At 33.3% G+C, this 24,786-nt stretch overlaps 1 protein-coding gene across 2 annotated transcripts in view; it reads left to right on the forward strand.

The window, feature by feature from the left end:
- Window positions 1-24,786, forward strand: part of Arf79F (ADP-ribosylation factor 1) — a 230,157-nt gene that overhangs the window by 121,117 nt on the left and 84,254 nt on the right. For both annotated transcript variants that reach the window (XM_089595679.1, XM_089595678.1), the window contains exon 3: window positions 10,978-11,087. In XM_089595679.1, coding sequence (XP_089451805.1) covers window positions 10,978-11,087 — 110 coding nt within the window. The remainder of the gene's footprint in view (window positions 1-10,977; window positions 11,088-24,786) is intronic.

The raw sequence follows: 24,786 nt of genomic DNA on the forward strand, positions 1-24,786 counted from the left end.
TTAGAAAAAGATACAACGAATAAACATAAACAGACAAATGTAGTATATAAGTTTTATTGTAAAAATTGTCCTGCGTCATATGTGGGTGAAACAAAGCGAGCGGCGTGGCGGAGGTCCGCATTAGTAAACAAATAAAAAGTAAAAACTCTGATTCCGCTGTTTGTGCACACCAAATCAATTTTGACCATGAATTCGTTTGGGATAACTTTAAAATCCTTGACAAAGAATCCAATTACAAAAAAAGAATTATTTCCGAAATGCTTTACATAAAACTCGACAAACACAACATCAGTAGAAAGGAGGATGTGCTTTCCTTTAATAGAGCATACCTTTCTTTACTACGAAAGTTTCAATGTCCCGATCGAGTTCATCGCCCTTTACCGTCTACCTTTGTGGCTCCGCCTATATAAGCGCTGGCTTGTTGTTGTAATTTATTGTCAGTTGATAGCACGACAGGTGTCGAGTAAATTAACCAAACTTACGAATTCTCGCGTACCTGCGGTAACAATTTACATCAAAATTTATTGTATTTTTGTGTTTGAGCCTTCCAGATCACTCATTGTGTGTTTTTAATTTTAATTTTGTAGCCTGATGAGGCTGACGCATATTGTCAGCGAAACGTTGCGCATTAATAAATCAACGCAAGAAAATTTAAATACACTTTAATTGTATTTATTTATTTTTTCACATTTCGCCCCCAACGGATCACTGATCACTTTAAATTTCCAATTATTATTATTGTATTTCTGTAAGAAAATAAAACATCAAAAAAAGAAAAAGAGGGATTTAATAACAAAAATTTTCAAGTACACTTACAATTATATGTGATAAACTCCGGAATAGTATAATTAGTAGATTTTAAAGGAGGTGAGATATGCAAAGTTCCAGGAAAAAAAATTTTATCTTCAAATTATTTTGATTTTAATTACCAAGAAATACAATTACAATTGAAAAGTTTTACCAAACGCGCCCTCAGCTATAACCCGTCAATTACTCTATTGAGAGTACACATATAGAGGTGCCTTATGTGTGTGTGTGCACGAGAGCGTTGGGGGACAATTTAGCATGGGGAATGCGCAAAAATTGATTTGGTAAGGAACGTGCATCATGACGGTAGCGTTTGGTAGTGGTCCGAGAGTGGGGCCTCGCTGGAGAGGAGCTCGCTAAAGAGAGCTCGGGTAGGCAGTTTGAGTAGGTAAGCCCAAGGGGACGACACAGGGATCAACGAGGGACCCGTGTGGGACAGCCAGCACTTCTTGTCTGCCGTCGGAACTCTTCAAGAGAAGCTAACAGCATCACTACGCACTGCTGCACGGTCCAAAAATAGTAAGTGTTCCCTTCGTATTCTGGCATCGTCTTCTTATCAACTTTTGTTGATGAGTTCAGACTCAGGACAGAAAGTCTCCCTGGTTGCTTAATTAATTCAACCAAGTGGTGGTCCTGAGTTGGTGACTAGTAACGAAGGAAGGCTATTTTCTTTGTGTGTTAAGTTTTTCGGTGCGCAGTGGTTTGGCTTGGAGGTAGATCCCCGGTGTTTCCTTGTATTTTTTTGTCGGACGTCGCGTTTCTCTGGAAATTATTATTCGAGTCATTAGTAGGAGCATAGTATTTTTTCTATTTTTTGAATGGTAAATGACAAGCGTTGATCTCACTTTTTGAGACCATTTAGTTGGTAGATTAAATCCCCGGCTGTTTAGTCAACCGAGAGGTGACCTTCCGACCATTTTTCTATCATTCTTGGGGAGTTTTCGTTTGTTGGGAATCATTTTTATTTGATGAGTTTTTGATCGGGTAAACGACGCTCTCGTGTTGTGGTCTGCACAGCGGCATGGGCTGTATGTGTCAGCTGCCTTTGGATTTTTCTTTTCTTTTGATTTGAATATATAGTTTCGATACATCAAAACTGTAGAGTATGAGCCGCGGTGCATTTCGATGTTATTATTTTAATCTATAATAATTTTAGACGTAGAATTACCTTACCCTTTATTATTTTTTGTTTTTCTGTTAATAGAGTTGTGTTTTGAGTTCTTGTTAGTGAATTGTTTGTAAGCCTATCTCTAAAAAAACTAAGTTTGACCGAGAAGGGTTACGTAGTTGCGAGAGGCGATATATCGGGAAGATTCCACAAAAGTGTTCATGAATCAATCATACATTTTTTCTTGTAATTCAAGGTGGTGCGATTCTTTGTTATAATTTTTTAAGTCTAAATTTTGATTACTTTATCTGATCATGCGATGACCTTTCACAAATTTATTGGTGAATACAAAAAGTTTTTTATTTGTATAACTTTTTCTTCTATTCTTAAAACACACAAATTTATTATTTATTATATATTATATTTATTAGTTTTCAGCCATTAGTTAGGCCCGGAAAACGGACTTGCACACATATCTATGAAGTAATTACAATACTAAATTTTAGAAAATCATCTCAAGACTTCAAGCTGCATTGCTACACATGCTTTATTTATTGCTTTCAGGATCTTAAACGCCGCTTTCTTAACATTTTTATTTAGTAGCCAGTAAATTTTCTCTTGTAAATTCATATCTTTGGGTACCTCCTGTACATTTAGGTTTTCGCATTTTCCCAACATATGTTTCCAATTTCCCTTCCCTTTTTTACATTATACACAAGCTTTATCCTTTTCTTTTAACCAATACTTATTTCTTGTTTCTAAATTGCAGCAACGTGCCCTTAAAATTACGCTAATACAAGTCTCCACTTTCTTATAAATCTTATTGTAATTTGAAGCATATATTTTACTGTCGACTTTTTGCATTTCGATATCCTTTCGTCTTTGCAACACTAACCTACTAACATCTTCCCCTTTCTCTCTTAGTCTTTCTATCTCCGCCCCGCTTAATCACTGACTCTTCAAAAATTGCTCTCTTTACATACTCGTTATTAACTTTGCATCCTTTTTCAATCCCTCTACCAGGCGCAATTTTGTAAGTCTGTCCTCACTCTGCTTGAAAATCTTCTCTTCATAATTTAATGCTCTCATGCTTCACTGCAAATCCAATGCGTTCATACCCAATTCCCTCATTATTATATACCTTGGAGTGCAGAAGTCTGTTATAAGAACCCACCTAAAATAATCCATCTGTACTTTTTTAAATTCTTTTGCCCCCTTCCAACCAAAAATTTCTGCCCCGTAATCCATAGTGCTCTTTACTAAGTATTCAAGCAGCATTGCTGCTCTCTCAAAATTGTCCTTGCATTTTATTCCCCAAACTCCATGTTTTCTTTGCAGCCACTATCCCTTTAATTCTTTTTAATTCATTTATATGATCTTTGTAGTTTCCTGCTCTATTATAGTTAAAACCCAGGTACTTAAACTTTTTTACTTCTTCCAGCTCCCCTTTGTCCCATTTCCACACTTCTTTCTTGATATTATTAGCTTCATTAAAAACTAATATTTTTTATTTTTCCTCGCTTACGATCAGTTTCCTTTTCTTTGCAAACCTTTTCAATATACTCATCATATCAATCATAGCCTCTCTGTTATTTGCAAGTAATACCTTATCATCTGCTTAAGCTAATGACCATATTCTATTCCTCCCAACCATTACTCCCCCCACGTTCCTATCTCTGAAATCATCTTCCAAGTCCACAATGTATATACAGAATAAAATAGGACTCAGTAAACACCCCTGTCCTAAACCTTTTGTCACCCAGAATTCGTCCGTTAGTTCTCCCCCACTCTGATCCTGATCTTCGTTTCTTCATACAGGTTTTTTATTCGGCTGACTGTATACTTGCTAATACCTTTTTTTCCATGATTTCCCACAGTTTATTTCTATCTTCATTGTCAAAGGCTGCTTTATAATCAACGAACAAGGCGTATACCTTTTCTTTACCCTCTTTGGCCTTCTGTACCAAATAGTTTAAAATAAATATATTGTCAATAGTTGACCTACCCCTTCTAAATCCCGCCTGTCCATCCGGTAGAATCCCTTTTTCATTTATTTCCCCCTCCAACTTTCCCCTCAACATCTCAGTATACACCTTATATGCAGTCGGCAAAAGCGAAATTCCTCTGTGGTTTCCTGGTTTGTCTTTGTCTCCTTTCTTAAACAGAGGTACAATAATCGCTGTCTTCCAACCTTCCGGTAATTCGTCCCCCTCCCACACCTTAAATAAAATTGCACACAAAGCGTCCCTCACATCTTTACCCGCATGTACTCAGGCTTCATTTTGCTTGCAGGCTTTTCCACCCTTCCAAGCTGATATTATTTTCCATAACCTCTCTTTTATTCCTGAATTTATTTAAGAACTTCCATACTTCACTTACATTTTTAATGCTTCTCAGCTCCGATTCTTCCCACTCTTTATCTTCCTTTTCTTTTCCTATGTATAAATCCCTCCATTCTTTTCTTTTATTGAAATAACTCTCCTTATTGTCTTCCCCCCTCCTCTATGCAAGCAAGGCCTTTTTGACCTCTCTTTTTCTTTTTCCACACTCCCTGTGCCACCAACGTTTCTTCCCTAACCTCTTATTTTTTATCTTAATTTCTTTCTTAATCATAGTTCCATGCACTTTGACTTTTAGTAACTCCCAAATCTCTTTAGCTTTTAAATCTGCCCCTGCAGTGTTTTCGAATTTTTTTGTGTTCTTTTTGTATTCCAATATACTTTTATCATTCCACAAACAAATGTTTTTCTTTACTTCCTCCCTTTTCTGCACCTTCCTTGTCTCGATAACCTTACCCACCAGATTTAACCAGAGTGGCAAATGATCAGAATCGACTCTATCATCTATCCAAAACTTTTCTATTTCATCAGCCCAGCAACACCCTGCTAACACGTAGTCAATGACGGAGTTGGCCTTTGCTCCTATGTAAGTGTATTCTCCCTCTTCGTAACCCTTCCATTTCCCGTTCATCAGATACCATCCCTTATTATTTATAAAATCTATTAACTTATGCCCTTCCCTACTAATTACTTTATCTTTGCTTTTTCTACCTATGTCGGTTACGTCATCCTCCCCCCCTGCCCCCGCATCTAAATTGCCTATTCTAATATTAAAATCCCCCCCCCCAATAATTTAATTTTCATCTAAAAAATCAATGCTTTTCTAGTACCTCAATCAGCTCAGTTAAATTACCCGAATTGTACACTGAAAAAATATTAATATTTTTTCTCCGATTTATTATTACAGACTTTACCAGCCCTTCTTTTACAATCTCTCCAATTTTGCTTCCTGCACTTGAACATCTATTTCTAACTCTAATTAAGAAATCCCTTTTCGCTCTTTCTTTTTTCATTTCTCTGATAGCATGCACTGCTTCCGATGTAAATTCAGCAGAGAGCTTGTGTTTTACTGTGTCCCAGTCCTTTTTCTCTATCCAAGTTTCGGACAGACTCACAAAATCTGCCCCCTCTATAAAATTCCAAAAATCCCTATCTTTATTCTGGAGACCGGCAATATTCCAGAACAATACCAATTTTAAATCATCACAACCTCTGCCCCTTACACTATTCTTACATCTGCTTCCCCGCCTCTGCCTTGCTCTAAAAAATTCTTATTTTTATTTACATTTAGAATCGTTTTATCACTAGGAAAATCGGTGCCTCGTTGCTTACTGCCCTACGATCTAGACTCATCACACCCTGTTTCCTCATTGCATTCAACGCTTTGACCTGTGGTCCCCTTACTTAACGAGGCAATCGTGCCGTTTTTCTCTTCGGCTTCCAAACGTACAACATCTTCCCATTTATTCCACACCCCTCCTAAGACATATCATTTTCAATATATATACTTAAACCCCTTAATCTACTTATATTTTTCATAACCCGCACTCTCTCTTCCATGCTACCAAGCTTAACACCAATTACTGGACCGCTCCTCCATACACTCACAACCTTACACACATACTCTCCCGTAACTGTCTTTAACAGGCATTCAACCCAACCTTTCAAGTCATCGCCCACATCAACAGCGCCTTTAATAACAACATTACACTTTCTGTCTATTCTTTCACTTTCATTTATTATTCTCTTCATTTTTGTTACCTCTCTTTCCGATAGGCTTACCCTGCTTACGCTAGTTGCTAAGCTCCACATCGATCCTCCTGCGCTACTGCCTCTTGATGCCTGCAACCCCCCGCCATCCGCTTCACACGTGAGTCGAGCGAAGCACCGTCGTCGCCGCTTGCAGCCGCCTCCTCCATCCTCTCCCATTTATTACTTTTATGAACTGAGTTGCTTGCTTTTTTCTCCTTGGAATTAAAATGTTTTTCTCTCCACTCCTTCTATCTTTTTCTCGCAGTCTTCCAACCGCTTGTGCATCTGAATTTCCTGCTTCTTCAACTTTCCTTGCAGCCATCTCTCACTTTCTCGCATTCCATTCTAATGGCCCGGCATTTTTTTAATTTTCTCTTTCCACTCCCTCTCGAATTTGACATTTTTCACTTTTTTTTCGCCCACTATGACTTGGTCGTCGAGGGTAGCCTGCTTCAGTACACCTTTTGTCTCTTTTTTTCCCTCGGTGGTGTCTCTCAACCCGCTTTTTGCGTCCATTTTTTAAGGTTGATTGGTGAGCCCTCCTTTATTCCTCGTATAATGGGTGTCCCTTAATTGGGACATCTTTTATTTTTTGACCGATCATCGTGCACCGTTATACTAACACCACTTGTCCGTCATGTCCAATTTTAACCTCAAAAGTCACTTTCACCTTCGCACTTCTTTTTGCACGGATTTTCAGCTCCTTACACCTAAAACACCACTCGAAACGCTTCAAGGCATTCTCCAGATCCTTTTCCCGCACTCTTCCTTTAATACATCTTCTAAGAAATGCCGCCACCGCGCACCTTAGCACGGACACTATTGACAGGACGTCCGTACGCTAAGGCGTCCACTACGCAAGTCCGCACACAAAGTTTATTTTATATGGCGTTAATTATTGTTCTGTAAACCATCGGAAATGAGTTTTGATTATTGAAATAAACAATCGAGCATTGAAGCTGAGAATTCGATTTATATTTTGATTTTCGTTCATCGTTTAAGTTGGAATAAATATTGCAAAGCTAATCAAAATTCCCATTGAGTTTTGACTTTATTCAGTTGCCTCCACCCTAAATTCCTCTGTCCACCATTATTTAGCCTCGAACTACCCTCAACAAAAGTGGACCGTTGCACTATTCATGGTCACTCCCGATTTTCCTTACCTACTATAAAAATGATCAAAACAGATAGACCCTACTTCAACTTTAAGAATCGTCTATTGGAGATCACAGAGAAAAAAAACTGTGATTGCACGATTGATCATAAGATTCAGATTTAACAGTTATCAGAGGACAATAACAACTACTGGAAATTCTGGAGTTTTGTTCTACCCACCGAGACTAAAATAAAACTAAACAAAGGAAATACTTACACACATTTGGCTTGGAAGACATTTAAGATAAGGTCTCTCCCACTGTGGAAGGGATGAAAGTCACAATGAAATCTGAGGCAGCATTTCACAATGTCAATGACAACAGCATATACATGCATAGTAACACAACATTGTTGAGCCTATAGGACAAACTTCTCATAAAAAATACAATGGCTGCGAAATATGTATCAAAGAAAAAACGTATGTATATGTACTGTTGTGTGAATGTGCCCTGAGCGCCACCAACGGGAGAGAGCCGCAGCACGTCTGGCTGAAGGGTAGAACAAGCTGAGCTCGGGAGGTGGATGCACGCTTCCACTCATGGCACACGCACACGCTAACCCGAGAGATTAACCCTAACAATAATCTTGTGTAACCATTTATTTATACCCACTACCAAAACATGTACATACATGTGTATTTGTACGGGAAAAACCCTGCTCAAGGGAATAATACGAGTTAACAGTCTCATAAAAGTAGTCAGAACATCCTAATCAGATAACTGAGATATAAATCTTAAGAATCCGCAGTGAGAATAAAACATAGATTGCCAGAATGATTGAGCAACCCTGCTACTGAAACACCACACGGTATCATCAGTAAATATCAACACTACAATGGCAGAAAACATACGCACCACAAAAAAAAAAAAAAAAAAAAAAAAAAAATAAACAGCTTGATAAATAACGACGTAAAGAGAAGCCAAAAATCCTAGTATTGGCTAACAAGAGTAGGTGCCCAGTAGAAAAAAAGCCAAGTATTTGCGTGTTATACAGAAATGACGAAAAAAAAAACCAACAAACTTTTGCCTAAAAATACCTACGAATTGCCTATAAATTTTCCCTTCCAACAATGTACACAGTCCCAAATTAGAAAAGAATCAAACATTTATTATTGCTGAGAAACATTTTTAACCGACATCGGGAGAAAAAAAAAGAAAAATATAAATTTTGTATATGATCAAATCTCGTACGCAATCAACAAATCCGTCAGAGTTCACGTGTTGCGTACGATAGCATATAGCTATGCGTGCGTGCGCCTCTGCTGGCTTGGGCCCGAAAGGTAGGAGAATAGAGAAGAGAAGTGATAGGAAAAGGAGAGCGAAGGAACGGAGTAAAGGGAAGATAAGCTAGAGACACGAGAGCGTAAGGACCGGGCCCACGAGATTAGGACACGCGCGGCTTCCCTCGAATATAAGTAATTGCAATAAAGCACAAGTTAAACAAAAGTCGGTCTATTATTTATTTCCGCACCGTAAACCCCACGTAACACTCCCCTAGTTCTCGCAAAAAGTCAATTATTTACTAAAAAGGTCTCTTTGTTAATGGGCTGCCATTTTTTCGCATAGAACAATAATTCAGACAGGATTATCTTCTTTAAAAGTTACATCATGAGGTATAATTTGTACCTTATCGATTTTTAGGAATTGATTTGTTTAAAAAAGCTTTAAAAAACAGGTATGCTTGAACTTAAAAATAAATAGAATAACTTTTTCTTTATCGCATAGCTTTGTGACTAGGTTCGTCGTAAAGCTGCAATTTTTTTACGAATTAAAAAAAAATTGCGTTAGATCACTTCAATGCGGATTATTATTTTTTATTTTTTAACTTTTTTATTTTTTATTGATCGTCCTTTCGTTAAAAAACACTATTTTCCTACCAAATTTGTACAGTGAATTAATCATTTGTTTATCTTATTAATGTGAAAGTTGTGATGTTAAATTACCTAACCGTTGCTTTGTACTGACTTGGAAAATAGCGACTTTTTTTCGATCAAAATCGATAATTAATGTGTAATGACATCACCAGCCGTACTCGACTGCTCGTTGGTTTCAGTTTCTGGCATAACATATTACATTGTTACGGTTGTTACGGTATTACGTCGTTTGGATCCGTCATTATACAGTTACGCTACCGTTAGTGCACTGCGCAGTAACTCCAAATTAGTAACTGACTGTTGCGCAGTCTCAGTGAATTTTTCTGGTTATCAAAACTCATTTGGACTGCACATTAGAAATCCAGAGAAATTATATTTTATATTGGATTAACTATGTTTTGGTTACTTGCATCATGGCTCTTTATAGATTTGGGCCACCGTATGAGAAATTAAAATAAATTATTTTAAAAAATTGTCTATTGACATAGAAAACTAGATGCTAAATCCTTAATTTTGAAGCTCTGTGTGTGTTTAATGATAATCGTTGCAAAGTGCAAAAAAATTTTTTTCTTATTAAAAGAAAATTTTCCATTACATTGTAATTGAGCACACTAAGGCATTTTCATAATTTTATCATGATATTAGGAAATTTTTTCCCTGCACGGCAAAACTTACACTCTTTGTTTTACCCTGCATTTAAAATGTATTTAAAAAATTAAAAATTAATATATTTTGTGAAATTTTTTGATATTGTAAGTGTTAAGCGTCCTTCTTTTATAAATTTTAGACATATTTTTCAAGTTCTTCATAGTTCAAGTGAGAAGAAAAGTTGAAATCAGTGAAGTTGCTGACGTAAAATCCAATTATGTCATTTCTTAACCTTTTAAAAACATGCTACGAACAAAAAAGTCGATTGTGTAAATATCATTAAATTTTTTTTATACCATCACAATTAATTAACTGTCGATGTTTTGCAGCTGATCCTGCATTTAAGCTAGTTATAGGGTAGGTTTTGCGGGTGCCCACATATCCTATGGTAGTAATACTGTTCAGAAAAGGTAGGGTATATGGAGTGAATCTGGAAAGACAAGCACAAGGATTGATTTAGATAAGTTAGGATCGCTATTATGGACCAGAAAATGAAATAAAGGGTTATAAATTGGGATTAGAAGTTTTGAATGTCCCTTTTTTTGACCGAATAATTATGATAAAACAGCAGAAACAGCTTAGTATGATTTTGAAATTCAAATTGTTTTGGAATTTACGTGAAAAAATCTTTAAAAAGGTCCGTAAAACAGATTTTTTGCAATTTTCAATGCTACAAAAATTTTTTTTGCTACAATTAAAAAATAGTGTAAAATAGCGTTTGAAGAAACAAAATAAATGAGCAGAGATACATAAAAGAGAAATCTACTCTGCAGCGCTGCGCGGGCAGGCGCTTGGAAGTCAATCCACGTGCCTGAAATCACAGTATGAAAACTCAATTTCGTCGTCTTTTTTGGCGCTGTTTTACACTTTTTTTTTTCGAACTAATTTTTTGCTTCAAGAATCGCGAAATCCAGTTCAATAGACTTTTTTAACCTCTTTCCACATAGATTTTGTGGAAATTGGCTCTCAATAAATATACCAGGCTATTTTTGCTTTTCTTTAAATTATCAATCTGTAAAAAAAACGGACGGAGGATTTTTTTTTCAGATAAGCTAACTCGCTTACACTATTGTTTGCATGAACGTTCATACAAAAATTTAAAATCTTAAAATATAATTTCCATACCTTTCATTAATTTGACGACCAAACTTCCAAAAATATAATTTCCATACCTTTCATTAATTTGACGACAGTTGAAACAACTAAATAATATATTTGTAATGTAAAATCTTGTCTGAAATAATAATTAACATTTCGTATAAGATATACTGTCTAAACTTCTTAAATCATTTCAGGATTTAACGTCGAAACAGTCGAGTACAAAAATATAAGCTTTACTGTCTGGGATGTTGGTGGGCAAGATAAAATCAGACCTTTATGGAGACACTATTTTCAAAATACACAGGTATGTAAAATCTTTTCTATGGAATTTTTTTTTTTTTTTGATGGAGCGAGCAGGAGAAAGTCTTCAGAAGACAGCTTGACCATTCTAGTGGAAGTGTTGGATTTACCTGGCGTGCCTGCTAACTAAAAGTTAATCTTCTTCATGGAATGGATCCGTTAGGACCATTTTTCAAGAAAACAAAAAGGACCTAAGAGGTGAAGAAAAGATAGAAAATGGTAGAGAATTTTGAAGGCCAGCTCGCTCTGAGGAATAGGAGGGTCACTTTTGCATCTAGGTGAAGCGCGAATATTGGCTCGAGTTGGAACAGAGTTAGATAATCTTAATTTTGGTGTAATTGTTTATGCATGTAATGTGTCAGTCCGCTGTGTATTGTGTCTTTGGATGCGTACTTGATGAATCAAGTGTTGCATTGAGTTAAGGTTTTTTTTTTTTCAAAGATAGTTCTTTCATCATGACACTCGAGTCAAGGGTGTGACTATCAAGTTGGTATTTATTAACACTGCTTCAATTTTAAACTATTATTTGTAAAAATTTTGTTAGAGTTGAATTGATTACCGATTCAAAATTTCAAATCATGATATCCGATTAAAAATTCGAAGAAATGACTATGTAAATCTTCTAAATACCAGCAGTTGATGCTTGCCTAGTCTTTCAACATAGGACACGAAAATGTATGTCTGTGTTTGTTTTAATATCTTTTTATTAAGTCCGTGAACATATGTTTTTCAGAATGGCAGCATGTTTAGTATTGCGTAAGCTTTATTGTGTTAGTTTTTACTTAATTGTGTTCAATAAATAAATAACTAGGCTACAACTTTCAGTAAAGTAATGCCTAGTTGCTGTAAGAGCACATATTGAAAATTTACTTTTTATGTATCATTTTCTTTCTTTTATTTTCGTTAGCCTATTCTAAAATTTTGAAGGGTAGTGTATTGTAACTTAATAAATGATTCCTCAAGAATTCATTTCATTTCGTTCAGAATTATTTTATGAAAGAACTACTTCAAGGTACAAAATATGAGCTCACCTATTTTTTTGTTTTTAGAATAATTTTTTTCATATTTGATTGGGGGAGACAAATTTTGGTTTTTCCAAATACATCACGTGAAAGTCGTACATTGCGAGTGATGCTTATGAAATAAAGCCACACTATATCGCATGTGAAAGATAACAACCCATAGAACATTATAGATATGAAAGTAGCACCATTTGTGTACTTAGACAAAAGTTATTGCGCTTTGAAAATATAAATTCCAGAAGGTCATTTTCGTTTATTTTGCTTTTTTACTTCCGAAAAGGAAAAAATACAGCGCATACCCATCAAAAATTGTAAAGTGTTTATGGTTATGAGTGATTAAGTAATCGCCAGTGTCAGAATTGGTTTTCTCGTTTTTGTTCTGGAAATTTCGTTGTTAAAGATGAATCTTGCCCTGGTCGGCTTGTTGTTAATAAAATTGATTAAATTCTTCAAAAAATCAAGGCAGACCGACATATTTCATCTCGTGACATAGCTGTGGAACTAAAAATTGACCATAAAACAGTTCTGAAACGTTAACATAAGGCTAGATGTTGAAAAAAGCTTGATACGTGGGTTCCACATGAATTAATAGAGATAAATTTTATGGACAGAGTTGCTATTTGTGATCCGCTGCTCAAATGAACTAAACTTGAGCTATTTTTTAAACGAATAGTTAAGAGTGATGAAGAGTGGAACATGTACGACACTCCTGTGTAAAAAATATCGTGGTTGAAGACCAAAGAAGCTCCACAGACGTTTAAAAAGCTTGTATTGATGCCAAGGAAGGTAATGCGAGTGTTTGGTGGGACTCAGAAGGAATTATTCACCATGATCTGCTTGAACCTGGTAAACAATTAATTTGACTCTCTTGTCAACAACTAATGCGCCTACTGCAGGCGATGAAAAAAAAAAATGTCCAGAGTCTATCAATCGGAAAGCCGTTGTCTTTCATCACGACAATGTTAGATCACACACATCTTCAGTGGCTCGGTAAAAATTGTAAGAGGTTGGCTGGAAAATTTTAATGCATCGACCGTATAGCCTGGACCTTGCCCCTTCTGACAATCATTTGTTTCGGTCTCTGTAAAATTCTCTTAGTGTAAAGTTGGCTTCATGAGAGGCTTGCGAAAATCACTTGATTCAGTTTTTTTACCAGAAATCTCAGAAGTTCTATGGTGACTTTTTCTTCAAAAAATTCTAAAAAAAAAAAAAGGGGAAAAGTAGGACTGGCGTTGTGCGTGTATTTATAATCTTTCCTCTTATTGTTACTTTACGCTTGTATTTTTAATTACGTTTTTTCGTGTGAATTAAATTTTTTTATGATGATTTAACTTAGTATTTTTAATTGTGATTGTTTGTTTGTTTTGATGCCACGACTTATTATTTTTTAAATTTTTATGTTCTTACTTTAGGTCCGTGTCTTTTGAAAAATTATACAATGTATATAATTTTATGATTTTTATAGACTAAGGTCAGGATACATTCTGTCATCTTCTTGATACTTTTCTGTAATCTAGCTGAGAATCATTTTTGATGTAAGTTTTTTATGTTAGTAAACTTTTAATTTGCAAGAGAAAAACGTAATAATAAGTGAATATTTTATTAATAAGATGAACAACTTACATGATGCAGGTTAAACGCAATAGTAATAATAAAGTTTTGAGATACAACGGAGAAAACAAACGAAAAAATTTTGAGGGTTTAACTGTTTGACTTTTTATTTTCTTGCATAAGGTGCTTGTCTTTTGAAAAATAATGAAATGTATACAATTTTATGTATACATATGTTTTTTATAGACTGAGGTCAAGTGTTTTATATGTGTCTGAAGTTTGAACCGGTCCAAATCGCAAAAAATTGAAATTAAGATTTGGTGAAGGAATCGATTAATAATGGCAGGCAAACAACAATCACTATACAAAAACGTACAAAAGTGATCGATCGAAAGTGATTTAACATCGATTAAACGATATAAAATCGACATAGTTTTCACATAATTTTTATAGTTTTCCGTTAATATCAAAGTCTGGCGCATTGATATCCACTTAAATTTTTGACATATACCTAGTTATATTTTTCAAAATTGACTCGAAACTTATTTGATGTAGTTTATAGGTACACAGAGATCGATTGTGTCTTTTTCCACAGTGATCCTAAGGTCTGGTAGAATATTGTGGAAAATTTATCATCAGAATAATGATTTTTCGTGTTTTTTTTTTTTTTTTTTTTCAATGAATATCTTTCTATATTAGTTTCTAGGTACCTCAAGTAAAATAGTTATCGTTATTCCTAATAAATGGCGTAGAAAAAAATAACATGTTGATTTTTTTGTTTTTTGAAAAAATTTTTTGTCGAACGCTTCATTTAGTACGTCAGCTAAGTTCGTCTTTCGAGAGTAAATAATATACTTAAGATATGTACTGGTGCTTAAAATAATTTAAGTCTATGATGATTCAGTACAAATTGATTACGTGGGTATCAATGTGTCTGACTTAGATGTGATCGGAAAACTGACGAAATTGTGTGTTTTTCGTCCATTTATTGGTCTGAAAGGCTTTCTAAAACTTGGAAAATTTTGAAATAATTGTATGATTGTCTTAGAGTTAACATTTTTCTAATAAAATTAGAATTTTTTGGGTATCAGCTTTTTTACCCATGCTGCCACCGGGACACCTTTATATTAAAATTTAAACTTTCCGCAACTCAAAAAATTCGGAAAGAATTAATGTCAATTTTCAAATGTATAACAAATCTTATGTAAAAAACTCAAGTGGGTATTCGTGCATCTGACTTATATGTGATCAGAAAACTGTCAAAATTGTTGAATTTTTATCGTTTTATTGGTCTGCAATGAAGTTAAGGAATCGGAGGAGAGGAGTTGTATGGAAAAGTTCTTAGCATCTGAAAGTACTAGTTTTGACATTGCAGTAGGAAAAAGAGAAAATTTAAAGGTTTTAATTATAAAAGTGATGTAGACGAAAGAAGTAAAGAAAAGAAAGCAAGAAAAGGTAAATGAAATGTTAAGAATAGAGTAAATGAAATAGTTAATTAGCTTATTAGAAGTGAACAAAGAAAATAATTTAAATGTTAAAAAGGCTGGTAGTGGATCTGCTGAATAAAAAGGAGAAGAATAGTGAAATATCAAAAGGAATGTCAGAAACAACAAAAAGAGACAAACAAAAATTAGTGAAGAAAATTAATAAATTACAGGGCAGGCTAAAAGTAGAAAAAGGAATAGTAGCAAGACAAGAAATGAAAAAAAGTGAACACTAAAGGTCAAAGAATAAAGTAGAAGATGACTTAAAGAAGCTTGAAGTAGGGAGAGTGCAGATTGAAAATCATGAAGAGGAAGCAGCAAAGAAATATATAAAGGTAGCAGATTAAAGTAACCCTGATAAAATATCGAAAGGAGAGTTGAAGTATGAACTCGAGGAAAGAAGTAAAAGAAAGAATAGCATTTTTTGAAGGTGTAAAAGCAGAATGATATAAAATAGACAAAGGGTTACGGAAATTGTAAGCATATCTGTGGGAGTATTACTAGCTGGGTCGTTTATCTTAGCAGCTTCAGAAATAAAGTAGAAATTATGACCAGGAAGAAGAATCTGAAATTCAGTGAGATCTAGATCATAGATGACCTAACAACAAGAGAGAAGAAGGTGCAAGATAGGTTCACAGTTATTACGAAAGAGATGAAAAGTTAAAGAAAAATAGTCTTCATTGGATACCAAAAATATAAACAGCTTCACCTAAAAAAACTAACCCGCGAGAAAAAAGGAAAGAAGCCTGTGGACACAAGATGCCTAAATACCTGAGTATAAAATTACAATTCTATGACATTTTATGGCATATAATGTATCAATATATACATATAAATTACGATACGATATTGTAATATTTGTTGATCGACAAAAAAAATGTAAAACTGTTAAAAAAAATTTGTTAATTTTGGAAAAAAATGAAAAAACCTGTTAAAACAACTTTTTTTAAGGTGGATGAATAATAAATAAGTAACTATTTATCCATGTGAAAACTGCTTTGCTAAAAAGTTTTAGTAAAAATTATTTAAAAAAAAATATTAATAATAATATCAATAATAATACTTTCCTCGAGACTTAAACTCCCTACCTCATGCACATGAGCCGAGTACCTTATGTACTCTGCTACGAGCAACCCCGATCTATTGAAATCAGTGACTTCTTGTAATGCTGTAATTCGTGGCTTATAATTAATTTGAATATTCAATGACTGTTAAATAATTTATTTAGTTCGATTACAAGTATTAATTAATACGTTATTTATTAAACTAACTATTACACTCATGTATTCATATAACAAAATACTTTTTCTTTTAACTTGAAAGCAATGTTTTTAGTAGCAGCTTTTTATTTAATAATGAGTATTTATTGAATTCTTATTATTTATTGATTTTCAAATAAATTAATAAATAATAGTTCTAAAAATTTATTTTGTGCTATACTTCTATAGGTGCGTTATGCCTGATAGTAAATCAATGATTTCATAATTCTAAACAAATATGTAAAAGAAGTAGATTTTGCATGTTACTTCCCGTTTGTCTTGCCTCCCTTGCCATATTGCCCCGCACCAGTCCCCTCCACACCACTCCACAGCATAGCACATGTTTTGAATTTTATTGAATTTTATTTCTTATTCTTCAACCAATCCTCAAAAAAAAAATTACTTTTCTCAAGACTTAGAACCCGCGATCTTTTGTGAGGAGAGTAAAATGAAAAGTCTACTACTATCACATATTTTCTCAAGGTCAGAGTTCTAAAATCGTTAAGTAACTCTTGTGCATAACAAGCCCATAAAAAAATAATTTCAAAAGAGATCCGCGAAACAAGCATCAAAAGTAGCAGTGAGGAAGCTAGAACTAAACATCGTTAATAAAGAAGAAACACAAACCATAGTAGATGAACAACACTAGTTACTAATTACTGATGAGGCAAGAGATTTGATAACACAGGCCCACAAAAAAAACAAAATTGTCTGTGTAATTGACCAGATCTACATATTCTTATGTATTTTTCGAAGCTGAATCTGAATTTGCAATAAAAAAGTAGGGTCCAGCTGCTTTTTATGGGATTTTTCTCGAAAAACCTCATTTTTTAGGGGCTTGTTCATGGTTTTTTTGTAAATAAAAAAAAATTTCATTTTTTTTACTTCAGAGTCAAATTCTATGAAAAAAAATACATCAAAAACCATGTTTTGAATTTTTTTTTTACAGAAATTTTAAACCACCATACGGCGATGAAAAGGCACAGAATCGCGAAAAGTGAAAATTTGCTTCAAATTTGATTAAAATGGTATTAAAATAAAATTTTACGATTTTAAACCGATTTATAATTATTGAAAATACTCTACTAGGGGTTTTCAGCTCGCTGATTACGAATTTTAAGTTATTTTATTAAAAAGACAACTCCTAGTCAGCGTAAGTAGACAATAAACGTGATAAATTGTTTTTTTTTTTCAAAACATCGCTGTTTTGGATACTGTTCTGGAGCTTTTCCACTACATGAATCACAAAACTCAAACTTTTTTCGACTCTTGATCATAAAGTAAGACTTAGAACTTATGTTTAGCGATATTCATAAACTCCATTATAATATTTTTAGCTTCTTTTAAGAAGTGCCATAGAGTTTTAATGGGTTAATTAATTGAGTTTGAAGAATTTTCGCTATTACTTCGCAACTTTGATAGTGAGATGTTGGATACTAAATATTGGCGATATTTACTTTTATTTTTGTCTTCAAAAAAAAAATTTTAAATAAAGTTTTAAAGTGTTTAACGCTTACGCATATGTTTCTCGTCAAATGACCGGCCTGAAGGATTTCTGACACGCTTTTGACCTCTTTGTCAAGATGTTTCTCTCTTCATCATCCAGCAGTAATCTGCCATTATATTTATACCCCATCGTCCTTGAAATCTGCGTTCAAATTCCTTCAAGTCTTGGTGAAACCTTCCTCCTTGCTCTTCACTGAAGTCCCCGTTGTTCTCAGGAAATTGATCAATATGTGAATCAAGGAAATGAAGCTTCGAGTTCATTGGGCAGCTCAGTTTTTCAAAGTTGCGTACCATTTTTTTACAATGGTTTTGTAAAGTACGTCTGTAGTGTTACCCAAAAATTTTGTTGATACATCTTTAAAACTAGACCATGCTGCTTTCTCATCATCTTTCATAGTTCTTTCAAAGTTTTCATCTCTAAATAGAGTACGAATTTCAGGTCCATGAAGAATACCTGCGCTTAGTTAACCATCTGTTTTGTTGTGAAAAACTTGAATCGAATATTCGTAGCATTCTCCATCTTGGTCTAATGCCTTGACAAATTGTTTCATTTAACCAAGCTTTATGTGAAGAGGTGGTATCCGAATTTTGGACGAATTCACAAGTGGCTTTTTTACAATATTTTGTTTTCCAGGTTCAAGTGACTCTCTTAGTGGCCAAATTTTCTTTTTTTAGTGGTTTTCTCTATCTCTACTATCAAACATACACAAATAACAAGGATATTTTGGAAATCCAGATTGTTGTCCTAGTATCATAGATAAAATTTTTAAGTTTCCACATATTGGCCATTTATGTTCCTCGTATATTATTTTTGACAAAACCAATTCAATGTTCGAATACTCTTCTTTGAGCACAGTTAAATGCGCTAATGGTATAGGAGCGTACTTATTTGTCTTATGAAGAAGGACAGCTGTGAGGCTCCGCTTTGACGAATCAATGAACAGGCGCCAATCATTATACTATGCAAATCATCTTATATACAGCTAAGACATTGCGCCATACATTGCTGAATTATTATAATAAACTTTTAGTTCGCAGTGATGCCCATAAACAAAGTAGATAAAATGCTTGTTTCACTAAGATAACGAATTATCTTGATGCGATTTTATTTTACTCAAGGAATATTTGGTATTCTCCATATTTAATAGTGTGTGGGGTTTTTCTAGTAAAATTTAGCCTTAAACATTTTGTCCAACACTAGATTTCTATTTTTTAACTTTTTTTTTGTCATACTGCAACAGTAAAATCCGTTATCTTTTTTTTCTTCGCTCGAGAATTAAAAAACATTGATTGAGCTGGACGATGATCAACTCCGTGCTTACAAAAAAAAAGATGACTACACCAGTAGAACAAGACATAGCACCAAATTTCTACTGTTTGGTTTTGCTAGCTGCTTATGAGGCATTGGCGTATCCACATCGAACGAAGACTTGAAAGCGGTGTGAAGTGAAGAGTAGGAAGATTTGTTACTAATTACTGTGTGAAAAAAATTTTTGACCGATAGAAGTTCATACATTTTTTGACTGCTAGATTTTTAATACTTTTGAGTTACTGCAGTATTGATTTTAACATGTCCTAGTCTAAGTTACAGACTATTTCCTTTCAAAACAAAAACAGATTGTTGGATGGATAGCAACAAAAGTTAATTTTGTATGTGACAGAAAAATAACACTAACTTTAAGTACATTCTTTTAAACAATTTTTTATGATGACTAATTGTTAATCAAATTTATATTAAGGTCAATGTCCCAGTACTTGGTCATGTCCCCGTAGTAGATCACTTACCTGTATTTTCCAATAAAAATTTTTAAAACGTATATTAATCGGATAGTTATGCAAATACTAAACAATAATTTTTCAATACAAAATAACGTAAATACTTAGTTGACAATATAGCGAAGACCTTTAAAAGAAAAAAATGATTGACTATTGGGACATTTCGTCTGCTTAAAGTGAGCGAGTACTGGGACATCCACCTTATGCGGAAAGTTTTACTAGGTGTACATAGTATTATCGGTTTCCAGGCGAAAATTACTATCATAGATAATTGGAATCAAAGATTTAAATAGTTATTGTTTTAGTTGTATTTACCTTTAAACAATCAAACAAATTTCCACAATAGAAGTTTTTCGCATTTTAGGTTCTGTTTTACCCATAAAGAAAATTGAAAAACGTTACATTTTTTTTTGGTTGAACATGATAAAAAACGTAGACTTCTACGTTATTTTTAGAAAAACCTGTTGACATCGCATTTCAAAGTTTTGATATGTATTTTTAGGTTGTGTTCAACTTTGATCCTACAAAAAAATTCCACTAAAAAATAACTTTTCAAACCATGCTTATAAATTTTAAAAAATATTTTAAAAATGATTCTGTAATAAAACTTAAACATGAAAAGTGCTATTGTTCGATAAGAGGTATGGTCTTAGGTTTGCTGATCAAAAAAATTTTGTACTTCTTACTAAGTAAAATGCGTTGTTTGACCCTATTTTTTTACGTACAATGTAGTATCATCAGTATTAGTTTTTTGATTTAATACAATTTCCGTTCTGAAATTCACGTAAAACATTAAAAATAACGGTTTTCTAATTTTTTGGTTATGCTACACCAATAACAAAAAGTAATAAAGAAAACCGTTAAAAGTTTCCTTTCTCTCTATAAGCTATACGATATAAAGAAAAAAAAAAAAATGTATCTACCTTTTAAAAAAAATCGTTCCAATAGCCTTTTTAAAATAAAAATCTTTTTTTCTCCAACTTTTACCTAAAACCTATGTTGAAAAAATTTCATTTCAAGGGATTTTTATTTTCTTGAAAAAATTAGAGTACGAAAGCATGTAAATGCCTAATAGGACCCAAGAAAAACATTTATAGGCTAAATGACTAGTTTTTTAAAGCTCTAATACTTGTTTTTATTAAAAAATAAGGAGATTTTACCTTTGAAATCTAAGGATATCTTTTTGTTTTCATCGAAGTAAATAAAAGATAATTTGACAAGTATAATAAATCAGTGTGTAAACCAAGAGGTGATATGCCATTGAATATTTAAACATTAAAGGAAGTTCAAAGATATTTAAAGTTTCTTACCTTATCGATGGGGTTACTTTCAATGTACAGAATCATGTCGTTATTTATTCAATAGCCAGCTATTAAATCAAAAACATAACAGTAGGCACATATTTTTGACACTCAAAAGTTCTAAATTTTTTGACACTTGGAAGTTAACTAACCCAGCCCAAACTTGGCAAGATTGATTGAGATTTTCAGACGAAGAGTAAAGAATCAATTGTTTGATTGATAATGTGCTGTCTTATTTTTCTCTTTTTTACTTCATATTTAAATACATTCCGTCAAATCACATTACTCTACTTACCGGGGCCATCCACTTACCACCTATGTGTGGGGGTGCACTACCATACGTATTTACCAATTTCTTAATTTATATCGTACCTATCATAACATGAGCACAGTGGTAGTATGTCTGGTGAAACACCTTGCCACATAAGCTGGCACTCTCAGCTCCAATAGTGCATCGGGTCCACTTTTCACTGTACAGCCTTTCTCCGAAGACTCCATATTTCATGACATCCACTTCTCGTCAGTTAAGCCGACGCTCTCTGCCCAAGTATCGGATCCAGGCTCATTAGCAACCCTGGAGAAGTCCTATGATCCTAGGACCATTCCTTGCAGGTAAGGCTGGCGATTCCTGCTTGGCACCTGACATCGGATCTGCTAACCCCTACCTATACAGCCCTAAAACTGACGCAAGTAACATCACATAACAGAATTAAGCATAAGATATTCTTTGAAGTACTTAGAATGTGCGTCTTATCATATTTTTAATTAAATAGCTAGTTGTTGAATAAAAAATGTTGGAAAGCTTTAAAACCAGAGTAACTTTGCCCATAAGGTAAAAAACTGTAATTATCTCTAGACTGCCCTTAAGCACGAACGTTATGCTACTGACAAATTGCCAGGCTCTTGCTTAAGTTTTCATGGTAGCTCATACATACGCTTTTCATTTGTTTCATTTGTTTAGTAAAATGGATGCTTTTGATGTAAAACTGTAGTATCTAATACGCGTAGTTATACTAAATGTTAATAATAAGCCTGTTCTAAATATTCCCTACAGTATCAAGTTTTGTATTTCAATATCTTGTAAATGATTGGCATGCATTAATCATATTTCTATAACATTTACGTTTGTCACCAAAAATTATTGAGCTTACATCACACAGAAGTATTCTTTGTGTTAAATACACTTAGAAACCATTGTTAAACATTAATATACAGTAATATATTTGAATCTTGTTCTTAAACTGATTCAGAAGCCTGGCAAGTTTCCATTAGTACAACTATGTTGCATAATATTAAAGTGTTCGATGTCATGTTTGTCGTTTGGTTAAATCAAATTTACTTTTTATAATTTTGTTATTATCCTAGTAATTTTCAATTGACTGTATCGTCTCAAAAAAAATAATACCACGACTATGAGTCTACGATTTGGAAGCTGTATCTGCAAAAAAATAAGACCGTATGCTTGCTGATAGCAGTAACAACGCATGTTTTAAATGAATGCAACTTTCAGCACATTATTGTATTATAGATTTACTTCTTGTACTAATAAAAAAAATATTAGAACTAACTAAATAAAAATTATTTATTTCTTTAAAATAAATAATGTGACATGTATCGACATTTGCAGTTGGCGTGCTGCCAAAAATAAACTATTGACTAATTGACTACAATAAATTGAATTTGGCTTTGTAAGGCTAAAGCCTCACTTTAATAATTTGGTAAGTCAAACATTCAGAAAAATACTAAAAGATACATTAGTTATTTATACGTTTATGCATTTACAACTAGTATACTGCACAAAAAAAGCTTTACCTCTATTACATTAACTTCATGGCTTTGCAAGGCTTCAGCTCTATTAATATTGTTCAAAAATAAAACATTGTTAAGAACGTTTTACAAGATTATTTAACACCTTTACATTTTTTGGTAAAATAACAGTTTAGGGCACCCTTTGAAAAGTTCTCTGCAGTTATCGCAGTGTTGCCAACATAACGTAGTGCAGGAAATTAAAAATTATTATCTAAATGTACGTAATGGAATGTAAATGTAATGGAATGGCTCTTGCTTGCTCGAAAGTAGTGTTGAAAATAAACAAATCCTATAGAGTAATGACAGAAGAATTACCATCTACATTTATACATTTAAATTCACAGCACTTGTGATTTTGAATTTTCCGTCTCATGCTATGTTGTCAACACTGCGATATCTGAAGTTGACTTTTCAAACGGTAACCTAAACTGCACATCCGCCCATTTTTTCAATTACATTTATTTCATTTAAGCAGAATAGATTAATTAGAAACATGCGATTCAAAAAATGAATTCGTAAATTAGATAAAACCAAGTAAGGTAAAAGTACTGATGCTAGGACGCACTTTTTGATTCTATCCCAATAGTGGAACAGTCAAAAACTAATAAACTTTTAAAAATTTTGTCATGAAATAAATTTGTTTCAGATGTTAAAAGTGATGTCTTATTATATCAATAAAACTTATCATCTATTTTCAATTACATTACAATTAAAAAAAAAAGTTTTTAAAAAGGGCTGTTTCATTATACGTACAATTCAAAACATCACCTCAAGTTTCAGATGTCCCATTGGTGAAACACATACACAGTAAAAAATTTTTTTGTAAATTTACTAGATTTAATGTTGGACAGAAATGCGACCCATATGAAATGTAGTATATTTACAAAAAAAATGTAATATTACAAAAGGGTAGTAAGTTTACAACGACGCTTGTAATACCAGAGTACGACTGATGTTTCGGCCGTACTTTTACAAATACAGTAGTGACTTTACAATATCGTTTGTAAAATTACGGTGCGCTTGTATAAGTACAACTGCAGTAGTAAAAATAACACTTGAATAGTAAGTTTACTAATGATAGAGGGCGTGACTTACACCTTCTTTAGTATTTTTTGAAATGAAATTGTAAATGGATAAATAAATACAGAGAATAAAGAACGAAACTTTATTACGATTAACAACAATCTGAAAATTGTTTTAGAATTTTTCGGGAAAAGGGTTACAAATCGTTATGAAAAATATATATATATATTTTTTTTTTTCTTCTGAATCTTATTTTGTATTGATAACTTTAACGTAAAACTTTTTTGTTAATGTCTTACAATCTACTGAGACGTTAAATAAAACAAAAACTTTAAAAAAATATTAGAGTAACAATAGAACTATTCGTTATTACAATCTGTACATTAACTTCAATTATTGTAACCTTACTTTTGAAACTGTAATTCGCTAGTTTGCAAACAATAACTGAAAGAACGAAACTTACATTGCGATATCGACGAATATCACTAATAAACTGAAAACCGAGAGCAGCTGCAAGCCTGCGATAGCACTTCGTGGTGTTTTGTTAAATCTTGTAAAAGTTGATTTATACTTACTTTTGTGTTCGTAATATTTACATTCACAATGCGCAGCCTCTGTGCCTCGTGCCTGGATATATGTATTATGTATAGACTGTATAGTGTATCTTATTCGTAAATCCATTTACGTACCGTTAGCTTATTTTACAAAAAGATTGTAAACTTACTATTACGCAGTATTAAAATTACTAAGGAAGTTGTAAAATGGACTACAATCTGACTTGTATATTTACTACATTTAATATGGGTCGCAGTTCTGTCCAACATAAAATCTAATGAAATTACAAAAATTTTGTACAACTACGAAAATTTTTGTAATTTTGCAAAAAAAATTGTACTTTTACATTATTTCATTTAGTAAATTTTTACAATTCGCTAGTAAAGCTTTTTTACTGTGTAGATTCCATTGAAATAA

The sequence above is a fragment of the Copidosoma floridanum genome, unplaced genomic scaffold (genome assembly GCF_036245765.1).
Source record: "Copidosoma floridanum isolate Cflo_tuat_1 unplaced genomic scaffold, Cflo_Japanese_pri ptg000027l, whole genome shotgun sequence".
Lineage (NCBI taxonomy): Eukaryota > Metazoa > Arthropoda > Insecta > Hymenoptera > Encyrtidae > Copidosoma > Copidosoma floridanum.